At 34.8% G+C, this 26,638-nt stretch overlaps 1 protein-coding gene across 2 annotated transcripts in view; it reads right to left on the bottom strand.

Moving 5' to 3' along the window:
• Window positions 1-26,638, bottom strand: part of CSMD1 (CUB and Sushi multiple domains 1) — a 1,067,087-nt gene that overhangs the window by 53,352 nt on the left and 987,097 nt on the right. For both annotated transcript variants that reach the window (XM_015621308.3, XM_015621309.3), the window contains exons 50-52: window positions 19,004-19,189; window positions 8,965-9,159; window positions 6,382-6,555 (exon numbers count right to left, since the gene is read on the bottom strand). In XM_015621308.3, coding sequence (XP_015476794.1) covers window positions 6,382-6,555; window positions 8,965-9,159; window positions 19,004-19,189 — 555 coding nt within the window. The remainder of the gene's footprint in view (window positions 1-6,381; window positions 6,556-8,964; window positions 9,160-19,003; window positions 19,190-26,638) is intronic.

Below are 26,638 nucleotides of genomic sequence, written 5' to 3'. Positions count from 1 at the left end.
ATTCTGGGATAATAGCAGTCTTGGCAGTGAGGAAGCCAAGTAATGATTTAATTAATTCTGGATTCTTCATTCTGCTTGAAAACAGAGTTGCTGAGCAAAAAACTATTTCTCTACTGATTAAGGAGCAGAAAAAAGGGGTTTTTTTGTGGTGACATTGATTAATTACAACTGCAGTAATTTCATCTGAAACTGTGTTAAATCCTCAGATTTTGAGAGGTGAGGACTGGGACCTAAGGCTCAAGACTGCAGCTACAATGGGTTGTGTGTATGATTGCTTCTCTTGCACACAGCCTGTATCCATCAACAGCAACTTGTTTGTAACTTTTCTTCAAGATTTCAATCTCCTTTCTAATAAAGCCCTTTTATTATGCTAGACATTATATTTCATTCACATCTAATGGCTCCTCTAAAACACTAGAAGGATAAAACATACACCACTTGATTAGGTTTTTCATACACACAAGATTATTATAAAATCCTAATTGTAGGGTTGCTGATGCCCCTAAAAAGACATTGTGGTATTATTCTGCAAATTTGAAGAAGAAAGTATGAATGCAAGCTTTTCACTAGTTATACAGCTACTGTTACCCTTACAACAGAGAATATGGCAAGTGAGGACACTGAAAGTATATTTTTCTCCTTGAAAGGTGTCGTGGAATAATTTATCTTATTGTTCTCCATCCAAATTAGTAATATGATCCCTTTTACCCTTCTCTGTCCTCCACCTTCACTCAGCCTCTCCTTCAAAAGATACTCCATACCCTGGCCCCTTAATGAGTCCTTACCTTGAACTTGCTTCATTTTGTAATATCTCTCTTGTATAGAGGAGGACACAAAAACTACACGCAATTTTCCACATGAGTGCTGAAGAAGAAATAATAACCATGACCTGCTGACTACACCAGTGCTCATACACTCCAGTCTGTGATATTTTTACTGCAAGGCCACACTTTTATCTTTCAGCCAGCCTCTCCACTCAGTCACCTGGGTGCTTTCTGTAAAACTTGTTTTTACCCAGTCTGTTCCAAGTGTACTCAAAATGGCATTATTCTGCATTTGTCTTTCCTGAACTTTATGAGCTTTCAGCTGGCCTGTTCCTCCAGATTCTAAAGGTCCCTCTGTCTAGCAGTACTACAATCCACACATCAATTGTTCTCCCATCATTTCATGCCACCTCAAACTTGCTGCAGCTGCATCCCGGTTTGTTATCCAAGTGACCGACAGAGGCTGGATGGTATTGGCCTTTGTATTCATCCTTATTATCCACTGGCTCTTAGTCACACTTCAAATCAAGAAACAATACCCTTGGAGCTTGCTGACTCAATTAATTTCTCTCTATTTTGCAGTCTCCCCATCCAGTCTCTATCTTCTCAATTTGGCTACAAGGATACAGAGGGACACTGTTTCAAAAGTTTTGCTACACCACAAACTGAAAGCAATCTACTGCTGAAATCCACATCTCATGAGACAGTCACTGGAAAAGGCAGTAAAATTATCAAGTTTTGCTTTTGATTCTTCCATCCTGACTGTTCCCAATTAGCTTCTTATTTTCCCTGTGCCTGGAAATAAGTTCCTAATATTTTCTCCCTATTTTTTTTCGAGTGAGATGAAATAGAAAGGAATATATTAGGGTTTTGGGTTTTTTTTCATTTTCTAGATCTTAATAGTGAAGAATTGAAAAGCAGTAGCTGCACAGAAGACAAACACAGCACCACAGGGAATTTCAAGATGAAAGACAGATGAAATGTGCCACCTGGCATGAAGAAAAATATCATGCACTTTCTCTTAAATGGGGATTTAACAAGTAACTGGACTTATTACGTGAGTCATTTCATTTACAGATCATTCCACCTACAGTATTTAATGATATTTCAGTGAATTTTGACTCATTTAAATTAACTATTCCAGCATATCAAGGACTGAAAAAAACTGCAATGACACAAAATATATGTAATTTTCTCATCAACTAAAATTAAAGGAAATTAAGAAGGCTGTGAGGGGATTTTTTTAGTAAAATATGCCCTCAAGAATTTAGAAAATTGTTCATTTGGATCAAGGTTGGTCTAGAAGCTTTATACTACATCACCTGGAAAGCTAAATACAAATAATTCTATTTTATTTTAACAAGAATTTCAAATATAAGACAATATCATAATATTATACTTCAATTTATTTATGAAGTATCAATTAAAGGATTAGATATCAATTAGGATTAGTTTTTACACAACCATCATCCGCAGTAGCATATTTTCATACTGATAAATTTAAGGCATTATATATATCATAAAATTAAAAGATGGGATGGAGTAGATTATATTTAAGTTTAGAGTTTAAGTATGTCCTGTAGTTGTTTATGTGTAGTTTAGCACCTGAAAGGTGAAAAAACACAGGGAGAAATATCTTTTTAGGAAAACACACTGATCCATAATTAAGTGCCACTGATTTTGTAAATGGACTTTGGAAAATTTAAATGCTTCCAATTTGCCCTATGTCCTATATGAACCTATGGTCAACCATACACACAAATTGTTCATAAAAACACACGGGTTTTGTGATTTATAGTTGCAAATATTCTTGGAAGGAACAAAGGGAAAGAGACATATTATCATTGGTGGGAATGAGTGAAATTGAAAGAAAACTTCCCCAACAATTCATATTTATGTTTGCATAACTAATAAAAAAATATAGATAATTCTAACAAACTGAAGACTTAGTCTTATATTGAGCCTTAGACTCATTAACTTAAGTCCTTGATTTTAGCTTTCTTTGAAGACAAATAAGGAATTGGCAAACCCTTTCCTAAGATACAGAAATTAGTGTACTCATGTAACCTGAAATCATAAATTAATTCTACACATATCAGTGGGTAACATAAAGTGATATCTATTTTCATCTATAGCAGTCTTGAATTATATTCATGTAGGTACAGTGTAGATAAAAAACATCTCTACCTCATTATAATTCCTTTGAAATGGAAAAGCTCATTCAGAGCTCCCTTGATGTTTGCCTTCTGATTTTCACAGGTTTCAGGTAAGACTTAAGGGCACCTCTGAAACAAATTTGGGGCATTTTGTCCTTGAAATTTAGGAAAATTCAACTAGCAGCATTCACATAATCTAGTTTTAAATTTAAGAATTTACCTTTTCTGAATTGCTCTTTGGAAGAGCTTACATAGTTCCATTTACCTTGTATTCTCAATTGCATCTAAATTACGTGTCTGATGAACATGGTAATAATAGACCTTATGTGAAAGAGTGTAAGAAGAACAGGAAGGGGCTTAGTAGCATAAGTATTTATTCCTTTTCTGCAGCATGCATGGGGTAACTCAAATTTAGACTTTCAAACTCAAAGCTGTATAATATTTTTAGCACTATAGAGCCTGTGTGACTTTGAAATAGCAAAGACTAAGTAGTGATTAACCCATGCATTTAGCAGTTCTGAGCATAGGGGTTCATTCAACAATGAAATCAATCAAATAAGAACTAAAGTCCATCTAAGCTGTAGAAAAAGAATAGGGAAGTATCATAAAGCAAGCAATGCTTTTACTACAGTAATAGTTCCTGCAAGAGAACTTGTTTTCTTTACAAGTGGGAACAGATCTGTAAAAATAATTTAAAATTCAGAATGCAGATAGTCAGGTGGGAAAAAAAAAAGTTTTTAGCTAAAAGAACATAATAGTAATTGATATCAGTTTCAATAGGCATATGTAAAAAACTGAATTAGACAAAATCCACCAAATTACTACTGGAGAAGAAAAGAATGACTCAATATAAATTCAATTCAAGCTGCATATATATACACACACACATATATATACCTCTATGTTAGTCCTGTACTGAAAATTCTCCTCCATCTCTATGCTATTTCAATGTAAACTCATGACTACCAGAGACAGTTAGTCTTCTGGGATATTCAGTATAAATGTTACTTCTCAATAGTAAGAATAGAAGAAAAAAACCTATTTTCCAGCTTTTCATGGGCAAGAGAGATTTATAATTCAAACAGAATCCATTGAGACTTGTGTATTGTTTAGTTTGCATATGTTGGCAGCCAAATTATCCTACATATAGCTTTTCAAAAAAGAAAAGTAGTACATAAGCACTAAATACTGTTATTATTGGTCAGATTACAAAATGGTACTTCAGGTTATTCAAAATGAATGGATACTAATACATATCTTTATGCTTGAATTCATTACATGCAGGTGTCAGGCAATACCCTGGCAATGCATGGCGTAACACACTGGAAAAACCTATAGGGATAATAACTCTATTTTTGCAATAGCGTTTGCATGTTTGGAACGGAAGAAAGGGCTGTGGAAAACTCTTACACATAAAAGTTTTGGGTTGTTGGATCTTCACAGTTGCAGTTCCAACATATTTAGATGTCAGTCACCTTCAGTCCAGGGATAACCTGACACCAATAGATGGCTGATGTGTCAGTCATCTAATCTTTAGATACAAACCTTCCATACACTTCCACTGTGGAACTGATTAACTTAAACGTGAAAAAGTAATGCTGAATCATAGCATTCCCTTAAGCAGCACAGAAGTGCAATTTTTTCCTAGGTAAAAAAAGGTTATTTTACTTCTTTACCACTCTAAATATCAAAAGAAGTAACAATTAGTGTACTGTGTTATGCCTATGTCCTATGCTTACGCTATCCTATGCTAATTTCCTTCATCACAATATCTTAATACAGCTTATTTCAAATTGAACAATAAAGTGTACAAATATATCAAGACAGAGAAGTGTGCTTCATTTTCATAAAATTTGCCAGTAAAAACTGCATCTTGCTGGGAAGCAACTAATAATGAACTGACATTTAGAAGTTAGGTTAATTCTGTGAGACAACCATCACTACTTTTGACCACTTTGTGTCTTAAGAGACAACATAGTATAAAACTATATTCCAAAAAATTGAACTACAAACATTCCTGTTGCAAAATGAAGGAGTAAATCAGGAATACATAATGAAAGGTTATAAGTCTTAATTCTGATCTGAATTACATGTTTCTGTGCCATATATTTTTTTCTGATAATATTCTGTCTTTATTTTTCTTTCTGCTGCAGCCTAGTATCTGTGAGAAATTGATGTGTTAACGGTTAATAGCTCAAGCATTGCTAAGATCACTCTAGGACTTTGCCCACTATGGCAAGCTGTATTAAGAAGCCAATGCTGATGTGTGGTCACCAAACCTATCCCCCAACACTGACTAAGTCTCTGTGAATTCCTGGAAATCTGGACATAAAATTAAGCCACCTGACAAAAGCTTGAGATAAGATAAAGGTGGCTCTATTGCCCAATTATCTTGGGTCTAAGAAGTAAACAAGCCTGGGGAGAAGAATGTATCCACAAGGAAAGCCAACTCAGCAGCTGTGCTAAAAATGAGCTCTGTCTGGGTCCCGCACAGGGAGGCCATAGCCCACAGACTCATTTCTGAGACCTTCCACCAGGGACTGCACATGATCCACAGTGTTGCAACAGATCCACTGTAAAAGATCCACCACCCAGGAGAGGTGCTTTGACATTCCTATGCACACTTGAATATAAAGATAAGCATGGAATACTATGTGTTCTGCTAAAATGACAGTGAGGCAGCAGAGAAGAAAGATGCTTTTTATGTGAGGTTGAGCTTGGAAGTGGAAAGCAGAATTCCGCCTTTCCTGAGAGCAACCTAGTACATCCAGCTATAAGGCAAGGAGAAAAATCTGAAAAATGAGGGCAGACAAGGCAAATAACAGATTCCAGAAATAAATATCCTCTTCACAACAAAGAATAAACCCATTTCTGAGCATCAAACGTTACAAAAAGAACCATTTTTTTAATATCTGTTTTGGGAGTGTGAACCAATATGGGTGGATCTGAAGAGAGCAAGAGTTGGGGTGAAAATTAATGTCCAAACTATATAAATCTCAGGGTTTGAAAGAGTGATTTGAAAGAGTCTTGGTTTTGTTTCACTTTTGATTGCCTTTTGTCTGATTCCCCTGATCAAATGGTCAATATGCTGAATGCTCAACTGTCATTGGAATGCATCAGGAATAGTCCTAATTGAAGATTATCTTGAAGCTCCAAATGCTCCACACACTGCTCCACAAAGAAAAGTGCTGTGAATGTGGGTGATTATTTGAGTCACTTAAAAATCATACTGATTTGAAAATCATTACAACAACATAAAAAGTAATTTAATTTCTAATTAAAAGATATATGCTAGTAGAATAGCACAAAATCATGTTCAGTACACAATATTTTCATATTTAAGGTACCTTTATTTTTCGTTGATTCAAAAAAAGTTGCATGGTAAGAGCCAAATTCCAGTTCTTGGTACTGTTTAAGAAAAAAACAAAATAAAACAAAGAACAGAAATGTGGGGGTTTTACCTAGGCACTGTGTTTCAGTACCACTCCAGAGACCGTTTGCCAAGCACTCTCTCACATGGGAACCAACCAATGTGTATCCCGTGTTACAAGTGAATATTGCTGTAGCTCCATACACTGTTAAGGTTCCAATCTTATTTCCATTTGGTGGAGATGGTAGACCACCACAGGAGATAACTAGGGGAAAAAAAAAAAGGAACAGAACATTCTGAAATGTGAAAACGCTATTCATAATTTTTTTGACTAGAAGACAATACATCACCATGTATATTCTTCAAAAGTAAACCTAATAGGAATAAATACAAGAGTTGTATTCCACAGAACGGGCTCAAAATTATACTTGATTTAGCAACAGATGTTCTAAATTTAAAAATTCTTTGGGATACCTGTATATCTTGACAGCAGCCAATCCATATTTCTAGTTCTGAAACAAGATAATTGCATGAGTTCCTGAGAAGGTTGTGGTTACATTCCATATGTACATATCCATGGCTACTCCTCAAATACACTTTCCGTGGTAATTTTCAGTGTTGTGTCAGTTTAAAGGTATTATAAATCTTTTTAACATTTAGTACTCTGAATTGTTATGAACATTTTCCTTATTTCCCACTACTATTCATTAGCATATAGTATATATGATATATGATAGTCTGCTTGCTAAAACAATAGATATCTGATTTTGCTGGACTAGATTTGACCAATTTTCACAGAAACTTTCTGTAGCATCAGCTGTGACAGATATTGCACACCACATGAAAAATTTTCTTTCAAGAATGCATCAAACTAATATAACCAAAGCCATTCTGTAATTTCTTTTGCTTCTACAAGAGTATATCAATAATATTGCAATTTAAGATGCAGACCAATGTCTTCAAGAGCTTCAACTGTATTTATTAGTATAAATCATATGTTTACTTTCAATAACATCTTGATCACAACTTCCTATTTGAAATCCCAAAGCCCCACTCATATATTTTAAAACATTCGCTAAGGAAAGCAACATGGAATTGGTTAGAATTTGGATAAAATCAAGTACCAGCTACTGATTACTGAACTAAGTCATAATCAGAAAATTTATGATCACAGTTTCTTATGTTCATAATATGCCCAGAGATGAGTAAGAATCATCTTGTCTATGATCAAGTCACATTAATGTAATTTGTGGATTAGCCTAACAATACAATTTCTAGTTTTAGTGCTATTAATTACATTTATGTTAAAAAATAAATCAAACTCCATTTGAAGAGATTGACTCAATAGAATGAACTGCTCTAAACCTATTACAAATGCTTTATTTGCTCTAATTACAAATATTAGACTTAAAAATACATAAACTACATGAATAATGAGCTATATCAGTATTTCTAGGCATCAGTTCAGCATATTTTTTTAAAAAACCTTACTAATTAGATTTCCCTTAATCCAGAATGACCTCTAATTTGAAGTTTTGCAATTCCTTTAGAGATATTATATTTATCAATTAGACATTGATAAATATACTCTAAATTCCTTATCATCAGTGTTTCAATAAGCTTTCCTACTGCTTCAGAAAAATAAATAACTAGAATATATATATACAAAAAACCTGTCCTTACCATGTGAGTGACACAGAGAAATTAAACTGTAGACTCCACAAAAATACTCTGCAGTGTGTTTCTGGATCTTAATGATCCACCTCTAAGGGGAATATTACTGAATATCTCTTGGAAGACGAAGTTTGCTGTAATTAAATCCTAATCAGTCCTCTAGCAGAGGGAAAAATAATGTACCCTTCTTACAAATTAACCAATATCTCTTCAATCAGAAACTCCTTGCATTTCTCTATCTAATACTCTTGGTTAACTGCATCTGATGTGGATCACCTCATTTTTTACTCACATAAATTTTCTGTAATTGTAGAGGGCAGGCAAGAACTATCTTTTCAAAGACTTGTCAGCAGCTGAAGAGTAGCTGCATATTAGGCAGGATATCAAAACTACATTTTTTAGTCTATGTGCACAAACAGAAAGGAACACAGCAGTTAACAAAATTTCAAAAAATAACATTGTAAAAGAAAAAATGAAATTTGTTAAGAAATTTTTTAAGACTTTGGTACCGTAACCCTTGAAATCTCTGTAATTCCACTGAGATTGCCAAAGTTCTCTAACACTTCAAACATCCAAAGTTAGGATTGATGTAATTTATGGCATTTTTGTATGAAGACCCTATAAAAGGTCATATGAATGTTTCTTCAACAGTACAGTTTTAATGCTTCATCCAAGAGGTCAAAGCAGTATCATCTTCTAATCTGGAATCTTCTAAAGTAATAACATTCTCTCCTAGTATTTTTCAAATACTTTTGCACCACCTAGTAGAATAAATGCAGATTGATTTCTTGATGCTACTTCAGGCTCTTGCATGAAACATTGTACTTAACAACAACTCCAACAAGGGGTTGCAATAAATTAATTTAAAGTTAATGAAAATTTCACACTTTCTTACTTATTCGAATGTGAGAGCAATATAGTTTATTAAAGTCTTTATTTATAAAAGAAAATATTTGTATTAAAAAGCATAGGATATCCCAAAACCAAGTATGTTCCTTACCCTTACAAGTTGGCTTTTCATTGCCTACACTCCAGGTTCCATTACTCCTGCACTGTATGAGTCTTTGACCCAATAAATAATATCCAGGACTGCAGCTGAGCATGACTTGAGCTCCATACTCATTCAGTGACCCAGAAATCAGTCTCCAGACAACATGTTCTGACAGAAGAGTCTCTATGCTAGGGCAGGTTACAGCTGTGAAGAAAGGACATGTACATATTAGCATTCTGCCCCTAAATTTCTTTATGGGTATATGTCATGCCTTACTGCCAGATGTTTCACAATCTAAGACTTAGAATACTATAGTCATTTTGGAAAGACAAGTTCTAAGAAAAATAATTCTCATACAGTCAGTATTACAAATTGAACTGGAGTTTGTAGTATATTTTCACTTAGCTGATGTAGAACAATGACATACAGTTATGCTCTCTAATGAGATTTATTCAAAGATTTCAGAGACAAAATACATCACAGACTATGGTGGATGTAAAAGGGAAAGCAAATATTGCTATGTAATGCTTGCAAAGCTTGAAGCTCTTAAAACAGGTTGCTATAAAAGCTGCTAGCACACATTGAAATGCTAATTACTATAAAACCATATATTGTGGGTGTACAGGAAAATTAATTCATTCCAGTTTAGAAAACTTTAAAATACCTGATGATACTTAGGAAGATTTTTGAAGTTATTTCAGGTCTGTTGTTTTTAGTAGTTCATATTTTGTAAGAGAATGCAGTTACTGATAGTAGACAAGAAGTATAGTTTATGTTCTTTTTTCAGTTTCAATTTGATGCTCTGCAATTTAAGTCCACAGAACGCTTACAATATTTATGATATTGACATGAATTCTATCTTAATGTACCTATGACTCTAGACTAGCATAATGAAAATATTTATGACTATTTTAAATAGTTATATTTGTTATCTTTTACCATGTTATTCACAATTTCCCTGCTATAGAAAAAGTCAGTATGAATTACTCACTGTTTATGTCACTAAGTAAGATTCATGAACTGAATTATTTAGAGAAAGCTACTAGCCCAGAAATAGCTGAAAAAAGCTGTAGTTTCCAAGGAAAATCAACAACAAGAAGCAGCAGAAATTAAGTTTCTTTATATGTTGCTCAGTGGAAGACAAAAACATTAAGAGTAAGTGTGTAAAAATCCCAAATGAAGAAATAAAAAGGAGAGTCTGGTTCTCATTTATGCTACGATAAATTCATACCATTACACCAGGAAAAAGACTAACAATCTGGCAAAATAAATACATAAATAAATACATTCTCTATAGACATCACACTGTCTGAGAAGTATAAAGAGTTTCTATCACAAGTATGAATGTGTGATGGAAGAGACTAGTTCAGGAAATCATTGAACTAAAGGGGAAGCGATAGAATCAAAATTCCTGTAAAAATTAAGCATTAACATTTAGATGTTAGTTCTATAATTATACATCTACCTTTCCCAATAGTTATCTTACCCATGGAAAATTTTGGCATCCAGGAAAATTGGAACTAAACACAGCATATCTATGAAGATGTGTAAGTATTAATAAATGAGAAATAATTTGAAGAACTTCCAAATGCAAGATTATAATGTTATATTGAGTTGAAATTATAGAATATTTTCTTAGATTTCTTTGGTATATCTTAGGAAGGATTGCCAGTGTACAATCAGTTTGAAACTTAAGTGGTCTCCACTTTGGCTTTTAAAACTATATTTTGACTACTGGAGTTCGTATCCCAGGTAAATAGAGGACTTCCTACTTCCTAATTTAATTTATTTTGGTGTTGATATTAAACTATGTTTCATAGCTATAGAAAAATTATGAACTATAAACAAAGAAACATTTTTCTGTACTTGTGGTTAAATATAATGTGCATATTGAAGCACTCAACAACTTTTACTGGAAAACATATGTCTTTCCGAAAACAAAACATATTCTAAATAGGAACTTAATGCCTATCAACTTTAACATTTTTATCACTCCTCCTTCAAAACAATAGTTTTATTGTTTTTTTCAAATATGAAAGCAAGTTTCTTATTTAGTCCAATAGCAAAAATTTTAGTCTTAACCATAGGACATCTCAAGACAGGCTCAGCTACTTTGAAATATGTAAATAAGCTGCATGGACGTTACCTCTACATCATGAGGCCAGTATGCAATTTATTCTTTCTTTATCTATAGATACACATAGATTTGCAAGCACACTTTATAAACAACTATCAGATTCTAATGCATAAATGTACAATTTCTAATTCAAGATGCTCCTCAATACAGAATATACTTCTGGCTGTGTTGATGTAATCAACTAAACCTGCTGCTTGAAAAACTTTAATTTTACAGGGACTGATTTTGATTTATTAAATTCCTCATCCTTCAAGAAACAAAACAGTGACTATTATAAGGTGCATGATTTTGTGCACATGGTTTGTGAATGAGTGCATCAACTTGCCTCTTATGGTCAGTCTCTTGGAAATTATGGTCTGGGCACTATTTAAATTATCATTTACATACATGAAACTTTGTAAGGGATTATCTCAACTTCTTGCAGATGTGGAGATGTTCTCTTACTTCTCCAGGCATTTTTATACAAAAATGTATGAATAATATTTATTTACATAAAATACATGTCAGAAAGCATAATTATAATTTGAAATCATGATTATCTATTTTAATGACATGATAATCTCCCTATATTTATAATTCTGAATATACTCAAAAGCAGTGAATTCTCAATGAGATAATACAATAAAAAAAAAATAAAGCTGAAACAGGAAGATCTGTCAGGTCAATATGTAGCTTGGAAGCTGGTGTGGGTGGAAAAATTTGGGTTTTGTTGACCATGGGATGATCTACTTAATACCTGGTCTACAGACACCTGATAGGATGCACCTTTCTCAGAGGGGAAAAAGAGGTCTAGCACAGGAGCTGGCGGGGCTCACTGAAAGAGCTTTAAAGTGGTTTGGAAGGGGGAAAGGGAAAATACCAGGCTTGGCAGTGATGGTATGGTGTGCCAAAATTTGAGGAAAAAAACACTAATCTCTCAATCTTCTTCACAAGGTGCTGGCTACAAAGTATCTCACTTAAAATGTTTCTACACATGCAGCCAGTGTAAGTAAAGCAAAATGAGCTCAAAGCTTTGCCCCAGACCCAGTCTGATATTACTGGCCTAAGCTAAACCCAGTGGGATGAATCCTGTGACTGGAGTGCCCTCTTGGATGGTTACAGCCTCTTTAGGAGGGATAGGCAGGGCAGAAAAGGCAAAAGGTGGTGAGGGGGTGGCACCAATGTAGTAGAAGGGGTACAATATAAGGAGTTCTCAGCAATGGCTCAGTTGAGAGTTTCTGGATAAGAATAAAGGGCCAAACAAATCATGTGAATGTTATTGTGGGAGCCTACTGTAGACCTACAGCTAGGAAGATGATGCCAATGAATTATTCTTTGAGCAACTAAGGGACACGCTTCCAAGTCAACTGCTCTTGTCCTTATGAGGGACTTCAATTTGCCAGAAATTACCCGGGAGAACCACACAGCTGCTACAACCCAGCCCAGAAGATTACTAAAATCCAGGATGATAACTTTATGGAACAGATCAAAATAGAGATGGCTCAGAAAGATTCACTCCTTGATCTACTGCTTATCAACAGGCAGGATCTTGTAAGCGAAGTGGAGACTGGTGGCCATCTTGGCATCAGTGACCATAAAGTTACTGAGTTTAAAATTTCTGTTGACAGGAGGAAAAAGTGTCAGCACAACCTCAGCCCTGGAATGAGGGGAGTAGACTACAAACTTCTCAGGGAACTGGTAAGTAAAATCCCCATGAAAAATTTTTTGCAGGTGTTTTGATCCATTAGTGCTTGTCACCTTTAAAACAGTCTCCCTAAGGGCACAGGAATGTCAGAAGTCAAGCAGGTGAGGCAAAAGGCCAGCTTGGCTGAAAAGGGATCTCAGGCAAAAAAGGAAGGTGCATTCCCTCCGGAAGCAAGATAAAGTGCCATGGAAGAATATAGAGATGCTGCTTGCCACTGTAGCGAGAAAATTAATCCAGTCAAAACTCAGCTGGAGTTGAAGCTGGCCAAAAATATGATGGACAATAAACTTACATATTTCTTTCAAATATATTAATGGCAAAAGTCAATATAAAAATAATATTGAGGATTATTAATAACAGGATGAGGATGGTCACCTCACAAACAGGGACATGGACAAGGCAGAGGTGTTTATTGCATTGTCTTCAACAAGGATGATGCACCAAGGTGGTCTCAGAGTCCTGAGCTGGAGGATCATGACTGCAAGAATGACCAACTCCTAGTTAACCCTGAAACTGTGTGGGAACTGCTGATCCAGCTGGATCCTTACACATCTATGGGGTCTGATGGAATTAATCCAAGAATCCTCAAAGAGCTCAGTGATGTCATTGCAAAACCTCTCTCAACAATTTTTGAGCATTTTTTTGGAATCTGGAGAGGTCCCAGCTGACTGGAAGCTGGAGAGCACTGTCTCAGTTTTCAAGAAAGGCAAGAAAGAAAGAAGACCCTGGAAACCACAGGACTTTCATTCCCACTTCAGTGAAAAATTTTATTCCTTTACTGCTCTAAATATCAAAGGTGAAAAATAATCATGGAAAAGCTTATTCTAGGAAGCGTTGAAAAACGTCTGAAGGTTGCTCTTCAAGAGTATCTTGAATATTGTGACTCTGAGTGGAATTATCTTTTTTTTTAAAAAAGAGTAAGATGTTCATGATAGAAAAATATCACAATTACAGGAACATGTAATAGCAGTAGTTGTTATTATTTTCAAGGTGCACATGATACTTGATTGCCATTCTTCAGCTGGTAATTACCAACCACAAAAATGTGGAAAGGGTATTTTGGCCTTACTATTTGGTGAACTTAATGCAGTAATGTGACCTATATTTTTCAAATATAACCTTTTGAATAACTTCACTATTAGCTTAAAAATAAGACCAACATTAAGGTGAAGTCATGCATTCTATCTGAGATACTAGTGTGGTTTAAATTTAGTAAAATTAGAGGACAATAGGAAACCAAGTAATCCTATACAATACAGAATCCATGAACAAAGACCTAAGAACAAAATAGGATCACTTGAGCAAGTTGATGGTATAGTTGATAGTATGCTGACATAAAGGAAAAATAATTAAGCTGTTTTTGTTGGCTAATATATTCAAACGGAAAAGGCTTCGAAACCTCAAAACAGACAAACAAAAGGATCATGTGGTATTCAGCATCAGTCTGTCAATCCAGCCACCTATATGAAGCCGATCTGTCTTCAGTCTAATGTATCTGGCCAATTTAAAATTGCTAAATTTATAAACTGTTTTACTGCAGTTCATTGAATACATACTCCATGTTACATACCAAACACTGACAAAATACTTAAAAAAATACTTACTGACCTTAGGATTTGTTAAAGAAAATGAGTATAATGTTCTGAATGTCTTAGCAAATAAAAATCACCTGCACAATATTTACAATGAGTTGATGGTGAATCTTTGCCTGTTTATCTTCGCAAATTTGATTTTGCATTTATACTACAACTAATGTTTTATTTCAGAACTACTTATGATTCTAAGTTCTATATTAGATATTTTCCAAACATATTGAAAATTATGAAAAAGGCTAATTAATAAACTTATAAATTACAAAATTTATAATTATTTTCCAATTAATTTCTAGGGAAAAAAAAGATGTCTGAAGCATCACTGGTTCATCAACATTACAGCTGAGCACACACACCTTCAAAAAAAACCATCTACAGTGAAATCTGTAATATTAAGATTATGGAAAAGTGCAATTAGCTGTTCCTTAAAATATTTGGTGTTAGATGAATTAGCATAAACCAATCAAGGACCTAATTTAAATCTTTGAATAAATGTATTAAAGGAATAGTGGAAAAGAGCTATAAAGTTCTAGTTAAAGGGAATATCTCAGCCAATTAAAATGTTAGAAGAATGAACCATCTCACAGTTCAATGAGCCAAACTCAACATTCTATGTAATGCATCCACATCTTTGAAAAGGAAAGCAGTAAGAGCAAAGGCCAGAGAGACATAGATTTGAAGAATCAATGGATAAAAGTGAACTTTGTGAGGTTCAACAAGGCCAAGTCCTACCCATCAGTCAGGGCAATGTGAAGGACGAGTACAGGCTGGGCACGGAATAAATTGAGGGCAGCCCTTAGGAGAAGGACTTTGGGTGTTGGTTGACGAGAAGCTTGACATGAGCCAGCAACGTGCACTTGCCAAATGTATTCTGGGCTACATTGAAAGAAGTGTGACCCAGTAGGTTGAAAGCGGTGATTTTACCCCTCTATGCTGCTCATGTGAGACCTCGCCTGGATTACTGTGTCCAACTCTAGGGACCCCAAAAAAAGAAAGATGTGGACCTGTTGGAATGAATCCAGAGAAGGCCAAAAGCACCTCTGATGATGACAGGCTGAGGGAGACGGTGTCACTCAGCCTGGAGAAAAGTTAGGCTCCTGGGAGACCTTAGAGAAGCCTTCCAGTGCTTAAAGGGGGCTACAAGAGAGATAGAGACTTTTCACAAGAGCATGTAGTGATAGAAAAAGGAGTAATGGTTTCAAATTTAAAGAGAGTGAGTTTAGATTAGAAATTCTTCATTATGAGGGTGGTAAGGCACTGGAACAGGTTTCCCAGAGAAGCTGGGACTGCCCGATTCCTGGAAGTGTTCAAAGACAGGTTAGATGAGGCTGTAAGCAACCTGGTCCAATGGAACGTATTCCTGTCCACGGCAGGGAGGGTTGATGATTTATAATCTTCCTTCCAACAAAACTATTCTCTGATTCTATGGAAGAGCAATAGAGAAGTCTTTTCCCTGCATCATGCTCTAGGGATCTCTATGCAGAAGGTATTTGTCATTCAGTTAGGTTACTTAGTAGATATCTGTTGCTTTGTATTTTCTGTAATTAAATTCAATAGCCTAATATCCATGATCAATCTGTGTCTTGCTCTATGACCATCACAAATCATATTTTTCATGCTTCAAATCTGATGTAAATACTTTTAATGAAAAGAAAGGCATTTCAAATATCTGCCTCAGGCATGATATTATCAGAGGTGCTTTGCAAAGCAAACTGCCCTGATTTCAACCTTCATTTTAATACACATGGGAATAAAACCAAATTTATTTATTTACCATTTACTTTTCTGTGCTGTGTTTGCTTCCCATCAAGTTAGAGATGCTTCTGTTTCCAGAGACTAAATACATCTAACTTTATAGCAGGAATACTGGATAAAACAGGTTGTTATGGAGATTCCCTAAGCTCTTCTGCACTTTGCAAGAAAGAAATCTTGGGTAAAGCATGCCTGCCTTTGAATAGCAATCCATTCTGAAAATATTGATTTTGAATTGTCAGGTACATCACTAGCACTTTAATTTAGCATTCCTAGATTTAGAAGTAATTGGATTTTTTTTCAAACAATAATTTTTTAGAAAAGGAAAAGAGAAGACAAGGAAGAAAGAAAGTGGTATATAACTTTTTAATTTATTATAAATACTAAACAAAATTTTTAATGTTCAAAGTTGTGCTAAATGTTAATAATTAAGTTTTGTTTTAAAGGGTAGTCTTTGTCTGGTTAAGCTTGACCATTTCAATAATACAAGCTTTTGTATGCTTGTTTGTTTTTTCACTGCAGATATAGTGTAATTAATTTAGCATATCTAATCCCCAGATAGTTTATATGGCTTCTTCCCTCAAAAAAAAAAAAATCTGCTGACATTTTTGTTGATTATTCATTCAAGTTACATGCTTTGTACACTGTCATTTTTTTCTGAGAATGAAGCTCACTTCAATTCACTGGAGCACTGCCTTCCCTCTGCACACAGCTCTGAATTCAGCTCATGTCTGTGTGATCACAGCTGGTTTTGAATAATCCTCTTTATGTACTCTGTGGAATTGCTGTGTACAGTTTTAGGCACTGCCCTTCCAGAAAGGTGAAGATCTATTGGAGATTGTCCAGAGGACAATAATGAGAATGACTGGCCCTAAAAGTAGGAAGGAAGACTGAGAATAAATCACAATAAGATAGTTATCTCTACAAGGTGACTGAATGCACTGGATTCAGGAGTCAAGGTGTTGGCAGGGGTGAGTGAGCAGCTCCAAGGGTGGCCTTTGTGAGGAGAGGCTGTGGGACACAGTCAGGAAGGACTGTCAAAGGATCCACTGGAGAACACAGCTGAGCTCTGAAGCCATCATGGTAACATCTCTGGGAAACTGTGTTTAGGAAAGGGCAAAACTCTGCACAGGCAGAGAGGGCAGAAACAAAAAGAGTGAGAAACAGAAGAGGGAATACTAAGGTCACATAAGAGAGAGGTGCTCCAGACACTAGAGCTGGTGTTTTGCTGCAGTCCAATGAAAGGACCATGCCAGAGCAGATATCCATATGCAGCCCACACTGGAGCAGATGAGTATTATTTCTTGAAGAATCTGGATCCACAGATGGATGATGGAGAAGAACATGGAGGATCCACACTAGAGCAAGTTTATCTTGAAGTTCAATAGCTCGTGAAGAAGAGACACGCTGGAGCAGAGGAAAAGTGCGAGGAGGAAGGGGAAGCAGAGAGAAGCCTTTAATATGCTGATCACAACTCCCATTTCTTATGCCCTAGCACTGGCTTGTGTAGGGAGAAGAACCAACAGAATGAAGGTGACCCTGGGAACAGAGGGAGGAAAGCATTGTTTTGATGTTTTTTAACCTTTATTTTCTGAAACTTATTGACCTTATTTTAACTGCCAATACATTAAATTAACTTTTTCCAAGTTGAATCTTCTCTCTGTCCTTATCTTGACCCATGAGATTTTTCATCCTTTTTTTTCCCATCTGGTTGAAAAGGGAAAGGGAGTGAACTGCTGGGTGAGATATGACTGCTCACCAAGGATAACTCACTACACTGAAAAAATAACAGTTTTCAAACACATTAATAAAGAGAATAAACACAGAATAAAACAAGTATAAAGAAACTTCTATTTGCACACTGTGGATACAAAATGAAACAAGGCCTTTACACTATAGAAAAACAGCTTCAGATTATATAAATATTAGGGAAAACTGCAAATGGAAAAGTAAATTACTGAAAGAGACTATTCAAGAAGGTGCTCAAGATTAGGTTAAATGACCACCTGTCAAAGATGTCTAGAAATTGTCTCAAACCAACTTTCAAATATATTTTCTAATGACTGCTATCAATTAATTCAAATAAATAAAAACCCTTTCACAATCATGCATGAGTTCACAATTCTTGAATTTGTCTCATTTTACTAATTTTACTCATTTTACTATTTCTTTAAAAATTAGTTGAATTTTACTTGTTTAAGAAATTACTTATCAAATTCATAATCTGGAAGGCACATACATATGCTGTTGATTAAATCAAGATTCTAAATTAACACTAAAAATTTTTACACATAGTATTATAGAAACTATTAACTTTGAGATTATGTCCTAATCAGTATTTCAAGTCACGTTGAAGTCAGGCTCAGTTAATTATTGCTTTGATTCAGGACACAGAGATGCAGTGGCTGCCCAATGCAAATGAGAGGCCATGCCTTGTAGTAGATGAGTCTGCACTATATTGGCTTGCTTCTGACAGGAGGCAGAAATGAAGAGTGAAGGATTCTTATTCAGCTTAATTATCTACACTAAGATTTTTAGAAATAATTTTTGCTTTTATTACTTTCGAAGATTTATTAAAAAAGAAATTTTAATTGGTGATTGTAACTCACCATGGTGAAGGGCATATTATTCATAATAAGAAAATATACAGGAAACTTAATTATCTAACAATTTAAATTCAGATGTTTTAAAGAAGATAAAACAAAGGGGGTTTTTTATTAAAAAAATTTATAGGCCTCTTCTACTTTACTTCATGCTAAATGATGACACATTCCTGAATGGCCACTTCAGGGCATATGTATATGTAGAACCTAAACATCAGCAGTGAAGAATGTGCTGAGAAAGTTCTGGGGAACTATTCTTGGGAAATACATGCCCACTTACATTTGCAAACAGGCGGCCTCCCTTTGTTGCTCCACAATCCATCTTCTTGACACACTGCTGTTGCTTGTTGACTAGATTCTAGCTTGAAGCCCTCATTACATTCATATATCAATCTACTGCCCAAAGTGAATTCATTACCTATAACTGAACCATTCCCAGGGGACTCAGGAATGCCACAAGATACAGCTGAAAAGAAAGGAAAGAAAAATATAAATAACTTCAATTTTATCATATGTATCTTTAAAATACTGTCCCACCACTGAAATAAGAAACATAGGTTAGTAGACATATCCCATTTATAATAATTGAAATTATTTTTCCACCATATTTGCGACATTCTGATAAATGCAACAGTATTTAAAGCATTGATAAAAACAGAGAAGTGCATCTAATATAGACAAACATTTTATAAATAATTATTTAGTTCAATATAATCACTGCAGAGAGAGAATTTTCAACACAGGCTAAAGGTAATGGTTTATTTGATACAGAGAAAAAAGATATCAGAAGTTTGCAGAGATTTGGTCCAAGAAGTGAACAGAAAAACTCTTAAATGCTTTCTTGTAGTTTAGTAGTCTAATAGTTTGCTCCATTCTGTCAGGCTTTCTTTCAGTCCTGCACTACTTCATCATAGTTTGTTCATATATTTAATGTTTGTTTGTTCTATGCATTTAGAACTATGTTGTTAAAGAATTCAATTTAATATTTTTTGTCTGATGAGGAAAACAACCACATATATGACTAGACAGATAAGTGCTCCACTTAAGGACATTATTCAGATATATTAAACCTTAATTATATATCTATTTCATAATTCTAATTATAATGTCCATCTAGGCTTGTCAATTTTCTACACCATGAAGAAAATTATTTACTGAATTATTTTCACTTTTTTTTTTCTCTTCAGTGTTTAATTCTAAATGAACAGTTTTTCTTTCAACATCACAAAATTTGCTGTCAATTTAGTGAAGTTTGAGTAGCATGTAGGGTGTTTTTTTAGGCTCATATATTGATTTATTTAGCCAGAGTTCCTTTATCATTATCTCATAATACACAATTTTTGGGCAGAGTATAATTATAAAAATGTCTATTTCAGTCACTTCTAGGAAAGGTCTCCAAGTCAAAATTGCTTTCTGTCATCTGACTTCTCAGGTCCCTTGCTTTTGACAATTTTTTTTTTTTTTTAATTTCTTTTAACACAATGTTTATTTAAAGTAGTATTCATGTACAGACATTAACTCTAGGACCTGTAATAAGTTACTAAAGCTGGTAAAAATTTCATGTTTGCCCCACAGCTCTTCTGAAGGGAAAGTCATATTATCTTATCTGAAAGGAAGTTACTTTCTGCAAACTGGCAACCTGGAGCAGACTACCTCTCAAATTATTACAATGAATCTATTTCACAAGTTCATATAAACCAATATGTGTATGTGTATACAGAATCACAAGCTACTCTGAGTTTGGCATCCAGTTTACTGCTCTGAAGAAAATACACTGAATAAAAATCAGCTTTGAAGCTTGCATTTTTAAATATTTACCAATAAAAAGTGAAGTTTTACAAATTAAAGTATTTTTTTCCTTACATGCAGTCAATGGTAAGAAGCAATTCAATATTTTCACATTTAAAACAAACAAATAAATAAATTTCAAAAGAAGAAATCACAGTGTTTGTCTGAAATCTGTTTCACTGATGAAGATAAGTATTTATTGAAAAATAAATCTAGTTTTTATCACTATTTACCCAATTCAATGTAATTGATTAATTTCAGAACACATCATCATGGTACCATAACACAACTCTCAAATTTGTTTTCAGTGTTTCCAAGTTGTCACATTTGATGAATTTAAATTAAATACAACACAGTACTTTGAATATGATTACAATGAGGAGATATAACCATTATAAAATTATGAGTGATTAGTTCATTTCTGCTGTTCCTTCTATCTGGAATTTGTCATAATGCTAACAGAAATAGAACTATAGGAAAGTTCTAAAATAATCTGCCACCTTTGTAACACAACTTCTTGGCAGTTTCTGTATCCTAACCAGAACTGCTCTTCTCTTATCAAAACTGAGTATTTCTCCATCAGTGAGCAGGGGCTGAGTCTCCTGCCAATAGAAGGAGAAGTACTGGGTCAGAAAAAGTAGAGAGAAGTGATAAGGAAGGGCACTTTTAAGAGAGCACTTTTAACTGCTCTGAATTGAGTCATAGAAAGTGGAGAAGGGGAAGGATAAAAACAAATATTGCATTTTCTGGAGGCAGGTCCTTATCCACAAGGTGACTGCAGCAGGAGTGGTAGTTTCTCAGGTCTCTGGTATACTCAACACAGCATAGGCATATCTGGTTAAGTATGCTATATTCCCTAAAGATCAGCTGAAGCCTTTACCTACAACTAGAACCAACTCTAACCATTTGTCAGGCATGCAATACTTGAAAAAAAGTTTGTCTACATGCTGAACTGATGGAAAGTTACACTCTACTTTAGCACATCATAAAAAATGTCAATGCATTTCAAGTCATGGTTACTGTGAAAGATTTCAATGTTCCCAATGTCTTGCACCATGCCTCCACTCATCCTAATGCATTACAGTTCTCCCCGACTTGTGACAATGTGTCTGAAGGCTTTTGGTTCAGACTTAACTTCTTGTCAGCGTTTTCAGATCTCATTTCACATAACAAAACAATAATCTCTGTGTTAAGTGCACAAACATTTAATTGTGTAAAACCAAAACTCAAAAATATGAGTCTATCCACCCACCCCATGTATGTGCCCATTTGTATATACAGATGGACTTTATTTCATTTCATTTCTAAATACACCAAACATTAAATAACTTCAAATACTTTAGTGAAGCAAGAAGGTTTTATTATGCCATTTGAAAACAAAGCAAACAAACAAAAAAACCCCTCAACAAACCAATCCATGTCTGTTTAGTTGATGGTAGAAGCTAATAATTCTGTCAGCACTTGTTCTTCACCTTTAGCAATAACCTTTCTAGAGACACTGAAAAGTTCAAGACTGAGAAGCTCTTATGTGCAAGTTATTTTAAGGAATAAAAGATGTACAATGCCTGTTCACACACAGGAGAGCCTCTCAATCATGTCAGGTCTGATGCAATGTCCCGTATGCTAAAGCACCTCAAAATCTATGCTTACCTGTCACACTTCAGCACTTTCATCCTCAGCTTGTTCCTGAGCCCTTACTGTGTCCCTTCTTTCCTTAGCTGTTTCTAAAACTTGTACTGCTAAATAATCAGGCTTTTCTCACTGCTGCTTTAGCTACTTACCATAAAGGCAGTTTGGGAATTCTGGCACTGTTCCAGTTATAGTCTTATCTATTTACTTTTTTGTATGCTTTTCTCCCAGAGCTTGGGATTGGAACAAAATATTCCTGTTGCTACAAATTTATAGAGGCTGCTAAAGGCTTATAGAGCAGCAGTGTTGAAACAAAGCATATCAGCAAGGAGAGTTTCACTAAATAGCAAGTGATTTAAAATTTAAAGCAAAGTAAGCTGAACCAAACTAAAATGGCATATTTTCTTTGGACAGTGGGAACAATGACACTGCTGTGCCACAACCAAGTATTTTGAAGCTCTCAGCTTCATGATTGTTAAACAATTAAGAATGGTGTGAGAAAATCTTCTGACTTGAGGAACTGTCAGCATGTTTCTTAGGTCAGTGATTAGATGAGACTGACAGGTTCCAGCTGGGAGATGTGCATTCAGAGTGTTAAAAATAGAAGTCAGCCTTAATTGTATCTATTATCTTTCACAGCAGTAAAGTATACTTCTTCCAATGCAAGGGGAAAAGCCTTTTACCTAGAAATTGAAATGTGTTCCAGTTTATACTTGCATTTATTTCTTCTTAAAATCAGTAAATTTAAGATTTATGACAGTCTTTTAAAATATCTATGCACCTGTATTCCAATAAGATACTTACATACCATTTATCTTCAAGTATGCAATTTCATTGTGAATAGAAATGAAGATGGGGGTGCATTACAGTCAGATATTGAGTTTATTTTCATGTGCTGGAAAATCCCTAAATTTAATCCACAAACATTCATCATTCATTGACCTGTTTCTGGCATTGAACATAGTGCTAGGAAAAGCATTTAAATAACCAAAACCTGAAGTTAGAAACAGAGAAGTCCCTAAAAGCAGGATTCAAAACTAAAACATGTTCAGTGGCTTATGTGTATGGTGTCCAATTGGAAATAAAAAGAGCATTCACAATTCTCAGACTTGGATACAGACAGAAATAAAAAAGAAAGTGAAAACAGGGCTGTGGGTATTAAAAAACCCAACTGTTATGAGTTGTCATCCAGTCTATTCTCCTATCACAAATCAAAATTATACTTGACCAATCTTGATTTAATTTGTTCTTGAAAGACATCCAATGATGAAAATTTCACATTCTCCACAGGCAATCTATTCCAGTATTTCACTAGCCTCTCTGAGAAAAGAATAAAATAAAATAAAGGAAACCTAATTTAGGATCCTGTAAAAGTAAAGTTAGCTGTAATTCCTCTACCTAAAAAGAGCACAGATTAATTATTTTATTTATCTTTGGAGCTACTATTAGATTAAGGTTGCTGTCAAGTTTCTCCTTACATTTCTGGGATCTTTTTAGTCTAGAGTAATACACTTATTGTTTTATATTCTGAAATATGGTCATTGGTTTATTTATGAGAGAGCTGGAATTTGGTATTTTAAATTTATTATTTACCTCACATTTTTAAGACTGTATGCTATGAGGGACATTTTTTCATAGTAACTTCTACCAAAAGGTAAAAGGTCCAAGCCTAATTCCATGCTGAAAAACACAGAACACCTAATTTTATGAGGAGGTAGTTTGGTAGCCTCAGAGTCATAGGTCTTGTGCAAACTGTAAATGGATATTTTCAAGCCCACTCTCCCAGAGCAGACATGGAACACAATCATGGTCCTGGAATAATTGTTGAAGTACAGCAAAAAGTACAAAGATCTCTAGCTCCACAATGTACATCTATATACTTCAAACACAGACGTAAGCACAATGACAGTACCTGGAATCAGCATTTTTAGCAGGAACTGCTGGCATCAGCTGTACTTGTATCATGATTCTGTCATAGGTATTGAGCCTTTCCAAGTCCTTAAAATTCAGATGAGAACTTCCTTAAAGTAGTTACCTCCAGTTTTCTTTTATAATCCTACTAGGAAGTAACTCAAATGGTGAAGAGCAACCAAGGGTTTTTCAAGGCTCTTTTAAGTTATTTTTAGCTCTTTTAAAAATGAGTGGTAGAAATCAGAAAGAACAAAGTCAAAAGATCAGTTTTGTACAGGAAGAACAGGTAGGACAAAGAGGGGCATTTGCTCATGCCTTCTAGAGGAACAGGGCCACTCTGCTGCAGTCTCACTGGTACCATGTCACAGCCTCCAGACCACGGCAACCCAGCACTGCTGAGCCAGATTGACCCTGACAACTTGCTTTCAGTTTTCCCTTCTAACTGCTCCTCTTGCCAAGCTTTTCTTTTATTTTCTCTTATCATCTCTTCATCCCCAGCCTCATCTTCTCTTCCTGCTCTCCCCCAGCATGACAATCTGTACATGAGCTAATCAGTGGCTGACAAATGTCATTGCCAGTATCATTCCTGGGGCCTTACTATTTCCTTTCAGCAACTATTTACTGCTATTATATAAGAATAGTTATTTTCTCCCCATATCTCTTTTGAATGTAGCATGACTCATGTTTCTCTTTTCACTTCACAAATGAAATAAAAGCAATAACAGTAAGTTCTAATTTCCTAGATAGGAGTCAAGCTCTTTATACAGCATTCAGGATATTATTACACACATTTGCATTTGAGAGGACTGGAACTGAAAAATATCTTCTGACCCTATCAGATTAACTCATATTAGATGTTTTCATATTCAAATTAGATGTTTTTGTAACCGATAAATTACCCTTTCTGATAATATGATCAAACTTGATTTCAAAAATTAATTCTGACACATTCAAATTATAATTACAAATGTAACCCTGCAGGATTGGTTTTACAGAAATTTCTGAAGTTATCAAACACATTTTGATTTGGAAAGATTCTATAATGAAATCTATGGACTGGACCAAATGTGTAATTTTAATTAATTTTCAGAGAGAATTCATTTTGATAAAAGGTACTAAATAAATTTTGAAGTATGCTCTCCATTTCAGAGTTTTTTGAAAAACATACGCCTCATTCACACATACAAGTTGGAATAATTGTACCAGAGTTGTAAAGTGATATATTAAAATGACGAATCTTACATGTATAAGAAATTTATAGTAAATATTAAACAACCTATGTAGCAAATATTCTTTTCTCCTGTTGTTTACAGAAATTGACATACCTACAGCCACATCTAAGGATGAAATTATAAATACAGTTTAAAATTTGAGAAAAAAGGTATTTGTGAACACGCTAGATTGCTAAAATTCCAAAGCTCCTTCTTGTACATAGGGACAAAATAAGGGCAGACAAAGTTTCTGAAGTATTTTATGATTTTCTTGAGTCCTCCTAAATTCTGTTCAGAATCTATTACTTTCTGAGGCTCTTTAACCCCTGGTCATCCACTGTCAAGTCCTGGGATGTTATATCAAGACCTGCACACATCTGTACATTTTCCCTCCTCCTTTCTGTGAATTATTCCATTTTCTCCTTAAAAGTGGGACTTTTTTCTTAAATTATTTAAAGAATTTTTTTCTCCATTCATGCACCTCATTATGTTTGGACATAATTTTCAAGGGTAGAATGGTACATTTGAAACACTTTCTCTGCCATTGTGAACATAAAATGTAAAAACTAAAAATGTAAAAGAAAACTCTTAACATTAGACTTCTAAAAAAAAGAGAAACTATGAAAAATATAAACTATTTAGAATTTTTAAGTGCTGTATCGTATTTTCATTTATACAGAACTCTGCTATTTGATTGAACATTAGTGGAAGCAGCAATAGAAGACTAATATTGTCTTGATAGATTAGCAGTAGAAAGCTAAGGGATACATTTGCATAGAATTTCTGACAGTGAAGGAATCACAAGATCTTAAATTCTGGAGAAAAGTAAATTATAGGGCTTCCTAAAATTTCTGGCCCCAACTCCCCCAGTCTAACAAATATGCACAGAGTACCGTCTCTATTCTCAAATGCTTAAACTAACTGAGGTCCAGATTAAGATGCCAAAATTTCGGTACCTTTTGAGAAAAGACACCTTCCAGCTAGCCAAAATAGCTCCAAAAGTTTCAGCAACAGTACTGACATGATCAAATACAAAGGTTTAGGCAGATAGGGTTTGTTTTCTTCTCCCATTGTCTGGAGCTACCTGGTATTCTTAGGTCTCCAAGACATCCTGCAAGCCTAGTGCCTACAACATAGTAGTTTGCACCTTTCCCTACAAGTGGATGGAGGAGAGGTAAAACACACCTCAGGACACTGAAAATGACACTAGACTGCTATGTTTAAACAAATTAATCAAAACTTTATCCCACATACAGATGTTAAAATTTTGTTTTAATCTGCAACAGAATTTTATCCTACATTTTGCTGATCCCAAGTTGAAGGCCTATTCATTATTCCAGGTTCATTACTGCAAAGTGTCTGACTTTTCAGTTTTG

The sequence above is a fragment of the Parus major genome, chromosome 3 (assembly GCF_001522545.3).
Source record: "Parus major isolate Abel chromosome 3, Parus_major1.1, whole genome shotgun sequence".
NCBI lineage: Eukaryota > Metazoa > Chordata > Aves > Passeriformes > Paridae > Parus > Parus major.
This window is presented reverse-complemented; position numbering and strand designations above follow the sequence as displayed.